The 10298-nt window shown below is 43.0% G+C and overlaps 1 protein-coding gene across 1 annotated transcript in view; it reads left to right on the forward strand.

The window, feature by feature from the left end:
• The window catches only part of Pi4ka (phosphatidylinositol 4-kinase alpha), a 124458-nt gene that overhangs the window by 78511 nt on the left and 35649 nt on the right, over window positions 1-10298 (forward strand). Inside the window, exons 20-25 of the mRNA XM_055610278.1 lie at window positions 1509-1617; window positions 2096-2232; window positions 2346-2479; window positions 5368-5450; window positions 9938-10008; window positions 10087-10211. Coding sequence (XP_055466253.1) covers window positions 1509-1617; window positions 2096-2232; window positions 2346-2479; window positions 5368-5450; window positions 9938-10008; window positions 10087-10211 — 659 coding nt within the window. The remainder of the gene's footprint in view (window positions 1-1508; window positions 1618-2095; window positions 2233-2345; window positions 2480-5367; window positions 5451-9937; window positions 10009-10086; window positions 10212-10298) is intronic.

Below are 10298 nucleotides of genomic sequence, written 5' to 3' on the forward strand. Positions count from 1 at the left end.
ACTACTCCCTGTTTATGCAGTATTGGGGATTGGCCCCAGGGCTTCATGCATGATAAACAACACTGTTGCAGCTGAGCTACATTCCCAGCCTTATTGGCTTAAACCAGAAATCAGGGATATTTCCTGCAATTCCACTTTCTGCTCTTATAACTGACTACTGAAAAAATAAAAATAAAAACCAAAACCTAGATTTCAACACTTGTTGACACCCTGATATTTAAATGTATTTTGATTCCAGTATAAATAAAACTGTCTTTCACTTATATTCTAGTTCTTTGTTGTTAGGTGTTGTTGCTGTTCTCTTTATCTTGCTATTGCTATATCAGGGCTTACTTCTAGGTTAGGTATTTTTACAGCTTTTATCACTCATTCATTCATTCATTTTTGACACAAGGCCTCGCTATGTAGCCCCAGCTGACCTGGAACTCACTATGTAGGCCAGGCTGGTCTCAAACTCAGAGATCCTCCTGCCTCTGCCTCCACAGTTCTGGGATTAAAAGCATGCATCACCATACCCAGCTTTTTTCCAACATTTAAATAATGGAATTTTAAAATTTTACAGAGAACTTAAAGAATTGAATAAAAACTATCCATAAGAAAACCACTTAGACCAAACAGTGGTATCTGTCTAATTACATATGTGCACTGAGCAGGCTGTACCCTGAGTTGTTGGAAGGTGAAAAGACATGGCGGTAACCAACCGTGTGCACTGTACTTGTGTTTCCTAATGGAGGGCTTGGGGTTAAACCTGGAAGACCATAGTCTCCATACAGCAAACATCTGATCAGAGTCAGATGTTTCAAAAGGGCCTTTTCAGACAGTTGTAGTGGTCAATACCGTTAAACCCAGCACTCAAGAGGCAGTAGCCTGTAGATCTCTTGAGTTCAAGACCAGCCTATCCTATTTAGTGAGATCCTATCTCAAAAAAGAAAAAAGAGCTGGGTGGTATTGGCACACACCTTTAATCCCAGCACTCAGGAGGCAGACGTAGTCGGATCTCTGTGAGTTTGTGGCCGCCTGGTCTAAGAGTCCTAGGATAGCGGGTACTATTACATAGAGAAACCAGGAGAGGGGTGTTATTGCTCAGTCTGCCATTCTAATTGTGTTACCTTCTCTGAAGGCCCTCCCAGCCCTAGGCTTGGAATCTGAGGTTTCTTATAGCAACTGATGCTATCTTCTGTTCTCTGCCTGACGAAGCTTTGTGTGAGGACCACAGTGACATTTCCAGGGACTCTGCACCCACTGTGGTTGTTTTCCTCCCAGTTAGACAGAAGGCCCTTGAGTGAGCTCTCAGCACAGTGCCTGGCACACCTTAGCATTCCATATAACAGTGAGAGAAGGAACCTGCTAACTGGCACAGTAATTGAGTATCAGCCACTGCTCAGTGTACCTAAACATTTGCATCCTTTCTGACTGGTGTGGAGTTCTTGGAGAATGTGTGCTTGACCTAACACTTAGGTTATTTGCTAGTAAAATTCTTCTATACTTTCTCCCTTCCTCCATGTCAGCTCACCCGACGGTTGCCGCCCATCAAAGAGGCTAAACCTAGGCTACAGAAGCTTTTCCGGGACTTCTGGCTCTACTCTGTGCTGATGGGATTCGCTGTGGAAGGCTCAGGTAGGGAATGGTATCTCTCCAGGGAAGGCTGAGTGTGCAGTAGAAACAGCTGAGGCCAGACTCAACCACCTCAGAGTCTGAGTACATTTGAACTGAGCCCAAATGTAGCTGCTTGTTCCTACAGGTACCCACAAATATTACACTTCCCAATGGAATGCCACATCCCACACAAAATTAGATAACAGACTTGTTTCTGTGTCTCACTGTGGGAATAATTGTCTTAGTACTCTAGAAATTGCCAGAGCCAATACCGTATAGACTTCTTGAACTAGATACTCCATATTCTCATATATTCTCTCTCCTTCCCTCTCCCTTTCTCCCTCCCTCCGTTTTTCCTTCCCTCCCTCCCTCTCCCCCTGTCTCCTCTCTCATTCTACCTACCCTGTGATGGGAAAATGGCCCCATTCATGCATATTCGTCAGGTGGCCCACTGATCTGTACGTCCAGCCCTTATCTCTCGTACACCATTCTCTTACAGGACTCTGGCCAGAAGAATGGTATGAGGGAGTCTGCGAAATAGCTACCAAGTCACCACTGCTTACCTTTCCCAGCAAAGAGCCTCTTCGATCAGTTCTCCAGTACAACTCAGCCATGAAAAACGACACGGTTACCCCTGTATGATTCTCTTCTCACTCCTGTTAAACTGTCCAGAAAGAAATTACAACAGATCTTTTCTTTTCTCCTGGAAAGGTGACTTCACGAGCCTCTGGGTATTTCTTTCCCTCCAGGCTGAACTGAGTGAGCTCCGAAGTACCATCATCAACTTGCTAGATCCTCCTCCCGAGGTGTCTGCCCTCATCAACAAGCTGGACTTTGCCATGTCTACCTATCTCTTGTCTGTGTATCGGCTGGAATACATGAGGTACGTGAGCCCTCACAGTGGAGAAAATTCTGAACTTTTGTGTCTCAATAGACATTGGACTTTTTCAACTCTTCTTAAGACCTATAACCACTTAAAAAGCAAACAAACAACTGTGGGGGGATGAGGCAGGACACCTTTAATCCCACCACTTGGTAGACAGAGGCAGGCAAATCTCTGTGAGTTCCAGGACAGCCTGCTCTGCATAGTGAGTTCCAGAACAACCCGGGCTACACACAGATATATGTGCACACACTCATGCACAAACATAAGTAAATCTAAAAAATAGAATAGAATAGGACGGTTAGTGTAAAGAAGATGATCATCTCATTACCATCTCTATAGCGTCAGTGTAGCTCCTCCCTCGTTTTCCTCAAAGAAAAACAAGCCAGAGCACTAAGGACACAGCTCAGTAGCAGAGCTCTTGTCTCACAAGTACAAGGCTCATCCCAGCACCGCATTAAAAAAAAACAGAAAGAAACCAAAAGGAAAACAAACCATGATCAACATGCTTTTAAGGCTATCTCCCACCCCTCAAGTGTGGCGCTTGAGCGTAGCTTGGGGTAGCTCCCTTAAATTCCATCAAGCTTCCTGTGCCAGCATGGAACAACCCCAAAGCTCTGATTCAAGAATGAGACTTTGATTCCCAGTTCCTGGTTATTAGGAAAAATTGACATCCCTGTGTGAGAAGTTAAGATCGTCTGAGCCTGCACAGATAGATGCCTTTACTTAGAGCCTGGCTTCAGGCGCCTCCTGAAGGCTGCTGTGGAGACTGGCAGATTGTTATGCCCTGTTGTCTTTCTGTGGCCCCTAGAACCTAAACAGCTCTTAATACAGCTATGGTTCAAGCACATGGATTTATTTCTTTTTTTCTTCCTTTTCCCTAAAGATTATAGGTGTTTTGTTTTTGTCTTCTTATATTTTATTTATTTTATATATGTATATGACTGTGGCACACGGATGCCCGGCATGGAGCAGGGGTTCTGAGGTAACTTGCAGGAGTCAGTCTTCTCCTTCTGCCGTTGGATCCCAGTGACCAAACTCAGGTTGTCAGGTGAGGAGGCAGGTATCTTTACCCTCTGAGCCGTCTGGCTAGCCCAGTCAGGTTTCTTTGGTTTAGTGGGTTTTTTGGGTTTCGTTTTGTTTTGTGGTTTTTCAAGACAGGGTTTCTCTGTGTGGCCCTGGTTGTTTTGGACTCACTGTGTAGACCAGGGTAGCCTTAAACTCACAGCAATATATACCTGCCTCTGCCTCCCAGAGTGCTGGGATTAAAGGCATGCACCACTGAGCCCAATTCAGGGTTTTTTTCTAATTATACAAATAAAATGCCAGTACTTGTGAAGCAAAGGTAGGGGATCAGTGCCAGAGCCCGCCAGCAGAGTCAAACAGTTCCCGAGTGGAGACTGAGAATTGAAAGGAAATTTTAAAAATAACACACTACATACAAGATCAGTTAGAGAGGGCTGCCAGTAGAAACTGTCACACACAGTTTATTCCACAGTTCCTTTTTATAGTCAGAGCAAAGCACTTCACACAAACAAAAGGAAGTAGACTTGGCAAAACATCCTGCCTATCCCTCTCTCCAGGTGAAGGCCAGGGTGAAAACATGTTCTTCATTGAGAACTCAGTAACCAAGCAGCCTGACAAATAAGTAGCTCTCCATAGATAGGTATGAGTTTGAGACCAGCCTGAGCTACATGAGCTCAAAAAAATGAAATAGAAGCTAGAGAGATGACACCATGATTCAGAGTACCTGCTGTTCTTCTAGAGGACTTGAATTTAGTTCTCAACACCCACATAAGGCAGTTTACAATGTCCTGTAACTCCAGCCTCAAGTGATCTGAAGGTTCTGGACTTGGCAGGCACACACATACACAGACACACACACACACACACACACACACACACACACGGCATACAGACACATACACATGTAAGTGAGATTTTTAAGAAACAAAATAACCCCAAGAATTGGCACAGTCTATGCCAAAGGTAAAGAAATAAAGAATGCAGGTATAGTAGCACATGACTTTAAAGCCAACATTCAGGAGGCAGAGTTGTTGGATCTCAGTGAGTTCAAGGCAAGCCTGATCTACATAGCAATTTCCAGGCAAGCCAGGGCTACATAGTGAAACTCAGTCTTTCTTTTCTTTTTTTTTTTTTTTTTATTTTTTTATTTTATGCAGGTCTTACTTTCTTAGTCCCAATTCCTTCATTCGTACTGAGAGATGCCCATGTGTGTTTGCTCACAAACCCCCTTCGGTGTCCTCTGCTCAGGCATTGTGCACACATGAGCACACACAGCCTTTAAGGAACTTGTTGGTGGGGCCGTGCTGGACCTGTTCCACTGCATGTTATTCTTCTCATTTAATAGTATATTTTGGGTATTTTTCTGCCACAATATGCATGAAGCTGCCTCTCCTTTGGCAGTGGTGATGTGTCATCAAATGAGTGTGCTTTGGCTTCTTTCACCAGCCTCCTATTGATGAGAAATTCAGGATAGCTCTGTTTGGAGTAAAGCAGCCAGCACTATTAAGAAGAGTCTTGGTTCTAGCCAGGAGTAGTGGTGCATGCCTATAATCCCAGTACTCAGGAGGCACAGGCAGGTGGATCTCTGTAAGTACCTATAGAGATCTACAGGCTACTTATAGAGTGAGTACCAGGACAGCCAGAACTACACAAGAAACCTTGTCTCCAAAAAACCAAAAGAGAAAGAGGGGACTGTGGTACTAAATGGTATAGATCACCCTGTGGAAAGTCCAAGTGAGTATGTGCTCCTATAAATGGCAGAGATGCTGTCCTTTAAACCAGACCAGTTCAAAACACTGCCAGGTCTCTAGTGGGGAGGGTCAGGTTTTGCAAAATGTATTCAAAACTGTTCTTCTTGTTAGGGTACTGCGTTCTACAGATCCAGATCGATTCCAGGTAATGTTCTGCTACTTTGAGGATAAAGCTATTCAAAAAGACAAATCTGGTAAGCTTATTATTATGGTACTTTGTGATAAATTGAGCTTGAGTAGGAAAAAAAAAAAAGAATATTTTCTGTTTTCTATTCACATAGAGAAAGTAGTTATATGAAATTACATACTCCATTAGAAACATCTTTGTAAAATATATAACCTTGAACAATACTGCAAGAGCCAGGCAGTGGTGGTGCATGCCTTTAATCCTAGAGAGATAGAAGGAGGTGGATCTCTGTGAGTTCAAAACCAGCCTGGTCTACAGAGCAAGTTCCAGGACAAACAAGGCTACACACCCTGTCTCAAAACAAAACAAAACAAAAAGTACTTCAAGGCAGGACCAGGACCACCAAGATGGCGCAGCAGGTAAAGGCACTTGCTGCCAAGCCTGACAGTCTGAGTTTGATCCCTGGGACCTGCATGGTGGAAGGAGAAAACTGATTTTATAAATTGTCTTCTGATACCCGTAATCCACTTGCTCAATGAAATACAAGTGCACATGTGCATAAAAAATAAATAATAAATGTAAAAGAATTTTTTCCTTTTCAAAGATGATTTATTTTATTTTATAACTATTGCTGTTTTACATGCATACATGTCTGTGTGAGAGTGTTGGATCCCCTGGAACTGGAGTTACAGACAGTAGTGAGCTGCCATGTGGGTGCTGGGAATTGAACCTGGGTTCTCTGGAAGGGCATCCAGTGCTGTTAAACACTGAGCCATCTCTCCAGCCCCGCAAAGACTTTTTTTTTTTTTTTTTTTAAATACTGCAGGGTGGCCTGAGATGTAGTTCAGTTGGTAGAGTGCTTACCTAGTGGGCATAAAGTCCTATATTCAATTCCCAGACCATATACCGAGTATACTAGTACACACTGGTTTTTGGTTTGGGGGTTGGTTTTTTGTTTTATTTTGTTTGTTTGTGTTTGTTTGTTTTTTAAGACAGGGTTTCTCTGTGTAGCCCTGCCTGTCCTGGACTTGCTTTGTAGACCAGGCTGGTCTGGAACTCACAGTGGTCTGCCTGCCTCTGGGATTACAGTGTACGCCATCCAGCCTGGCTAAGTATCCATTGTTATCACAGCACTTGATTGTGGAGGCAGGAGGGTTGGAAGTTGAGGGTCATTCTCAGCTACATAAAGAGTTCAGAGGCAGGGCATGGTGCTTGAGAAGCTGTCGAGGGGCTGGGGTAGGTAATCAGGCTTTTTGGGAAGATGTCTCATAGGTAAGAGTGCTTGCTGTGAAGATCTGAGCTCAAATCTCCAGCACTCGTGTAAAAGCTGAAAATGGCTGTGTATGCCAGCCAGCTTCCTGAAGCTCCCTGGCCAGCCAGCCTAACGAAAATGGCAAGCTTCAGGTTTAGTGAGAGAACCTGTCTGAAAACTTAGGGAAACAGTGATAGAAAATAATACTTAGTATCCTACTCTCGTGTATAAATGTGCACATATGTGTACACACAAGCATACAAAACACATATGAAAAGGGAGGGTATAACTCAGTGGTAGAGGGCATGTATGTGACCCTAGATTCAATTCCCAGAACCACAAAAGAAATTTTAATTTAATCTTAAAATACATCTTTCCTATTTTGCAAGGACTCAAAACAGGAGTCTACTATTTATGCGCAAGTGTGCCAGCATCCAGACACTGGTCTCTAATACTGGCTTCTGCAAAATAAATAAATAAATACAAGGCTCCAAAGATGGTCATTTATGGGTCTGCAGCATCTTTCTGATGCCAGAAGGTAGTACTGCTTTTAAACATCAAGAGCAGGCTGAGGGGATCAAGGAGCCAGTTAAACAGACTCTTAGTGATCAAATTAGAATAAATTGAATGTAAATAGTATTTTTTATAAGTGTGCTTATTTGAAACAAGTTTACAGTATGAACAGTATGAATCATAATGATACTCTAAAAAGAGTAAAGTTTAATATAAAATGTAGAACAAAAACGAGTAGACTTTATTTGGAGGTATGTATACTGTTGTCCCTTTTATAAAGTGACATAGGGGAGTCAGGCAAGGTGGCCTGTAATCCCAGCACTCAGAACAAAAACGAGTAGACTATATTTGGAGGTATGTATACTGTTGTCCCTTTTATAAAGTGACAAAGGGGAGTCAGGCAAGGTGGCCTGTAATCCCAGCACTCAGGGAGGCAAAGGCAGGCAGACCACTGTGAGTTTGAGGACAGCCAAGGCTACACCGAGAAACCGTGTCTAGGGGTGGGGCGGGAACAGCCATTGAGTTTGCATAAAAGCTATACAAACCTGTAGGTATGCTGTAAGTCATTCTGTATTACTTAGATCGCCCAGTACAATGTAAATACTATGTAAATAGCTCACATGGGTTTTCAGTGTATTTTTACATTATGTGTGTGATTATTTGCACCATGTGCACTTACTTGGTTTGGGTTTTATTTTCTTACTTCCTTTCTTTTTTTCCCTCTTTGGTTTTTCGAGATAGAATTTCTCTTTGTAGTCTTGCCTGTCCTGGAGCTCACTCTGTAGGCCCAGCTGTCCTCTAACTCAGAGCTCTGCCTGCCTCTGCCTCCCCAGTTCTGGGATTAAAGGCCTGTGCCACCCTTCTGGCTAGGTTTTGTTTTCTCTGAACCAGGTAATACAGCTCAGGTTGTGTTTGAACTTATGGGATCCTGCCTTTACCAATTGGGTATCAATATTGCAGGTGGGGTTTTGCCATGACAGACTCTGATATTTGAAAGTTTTTGAACACCATGTCACCTCTTAAACAAACCAGTTTGGGGAATAAAGAGATGGCTCAGCAGTTAAGAGACCCTACTACTTTATCAAAGGGCTGGAGCCCAGCACCCACATCGGGTATATCCCTATAATGCAGCTCCAAGGAGTCAGTCCAACACCCCTTCTGGTCCTTATGGGCTCTTGTACACGCACATGCACATAAACACAAGAGACACACAAATAAATAATTTTTACAAAAACAAATTTTTAAGTTGCCAGTTTTGGAGCATTTCAGATTTTGACTTTTTTTTCCCCCCTTAATGATGCTGAGGATCAAACCCAGAGCCTTACAACTATTAGGCAAATACTCTTCAACAGAGATACATCCTCAGCTTGCATTTCAGATTTTCACCTTTAAGATTAGAGGTACTTGAGGCTGGGAAGATGTCTCAGCTGTTAAGAGTACTGGCTGCTCTTTCAGAGGACCCAGGTTCAATTCCTAGCACCCACTGGCAGCTCACAACCATCCAAAACTTCATTTCCAAGGGATCTAAGGCCTTCTGGCTTCCACAGACACTAGGTACATACATGGTGTGTACATATGTATGTACATACAAACACACACACTATATGTCATGAATCCATACCAATTGAATTATTGAATAAATGCAAAATAGGGAAAGGGAGCCAAGTCTTAAAGAGCTCCAGTTTATAAAAATAGAAGAAATGGGGCTGGAGAGATGGCTCAGCCGTTAAAGGCTAGGCTCACAACCATAAATATAAAAATAGAAGAAATGGAGATAAGTGGAAACTCCAAATGAGCGGTCATACTACTTACTGCAGGCAGAATCCATTAAGAGGCCAAGACTGGCAAAATGTCAGAAATAAATTAGATGCCTGAGATCTCAAAGTATCATTCCTCACTGCTGTGTTGTCTGTGGCTTTAACTCACTCAGCACTCCTCTGGGGTGGCACTTAGTTCCTGCGATCAGAGCATGTGTTTAGGAAGGAAAGACAGTTATTCAAACCATAGGATGACAGCTCACAGCAGAAAAGATAAAAGCTCCAGATATCATAGTCTCCTGATATAATGCGACAAGAAAAACACATTAGCCAAGTACAGCAGCACACACCTGTAACCCTGGCATCCAGAAGTCTGAGGTAAGACTATTGTCATGAGTTCAAATATAGCTTGGGCTACATAGGAAAAGCAAACCAGGCAAACCATGTCTCAAGAAACCAAGAAAAGCCAGGCACGGTGGCACACGCCTATAATCTCAGCACTCAAGAAGGCAGAGACAGTCGGATCTCTGTGAGTTCAAGGCCAGCCTGGTCTACAAAGTAAGTCCAGGACAGCCAAGGCTACACAGAAAAACCCTGTCTTGGAAAACAAAACAAACAAACAAAAACAAAAAAGAAAAGCATATCACTTCTAGTATTCCCTCCAAGTCCTTTAAGTCCTACCCTAATGAACCAGCATCAGATAGCTAAATTGAGGAACCTTCTAAAAATTAGCTGTGTTCTCAAAGTATCAAGGTCATGAAGTCCAGGAACAGACTGAGGAATCTGTTATAAGCCAGCAAGATATGTGAGAAAATTCTATGTGGTGTGAAAATTAGGAAAAGGCTGGAGCTTGGCTAATAATGTTGCATCCATATTCGTTTTGGCAAATGCAGGATGGTTATGGCAGGTGTTACTTCATGAGCCAAGGAAGCAGAAAAGAAAGGTGTGCTGCTCTGCAGTTCTATGAGTTTGAGATCACTGGTAATTTTTTGTGACTACACCTAATCCCTGGGAACCACCCTCTCATTTCAGGGATGATGCAGTGTGTCATTGCTGTTGCTGACAAAGTGTTTGATGCCTTCCTGAACATGATGGCAGAAAAGGTAAGCCTCACCAGAGTACCAGCATGTGCCTGCTGGCAGCACACAGGAAACCCTATGGTACCTGTCTTCTCACTGTAGGCTAAGACCAAAGAGAATGAAGAGGAGCTGGAGCGGCACGCCCAGTTTCTGCTGGTGAACTTCAACCACATTCACAAGAGGATAAGGAGAGTGGCTGACAAGTACCTGTCTGGTCTGGTGGATAAGTAAGTTTGATTTCTCTCTAATGCTTTGTGTGTGTGTAGATAGATAGATAGATAGATAGATAGATAGATAGATAGATAGATAGATAG

The sequence above is a fragment of the Psammomys obesus genome, unplaced genomic scaffold, assembly GCF_907164565.1.
Source record: "Psammomys obesus unplaced genomic scaffold, mPsaObe1.curated_primary_1811, whole genome shotgun sequence".
In the NCBI taxonomy this organism is placed as follows: Eukaryota; Metazoa; Chordata; class Mammalia; order Rodentia; family Muridae; genus Psammomys; species Psammomys obesus.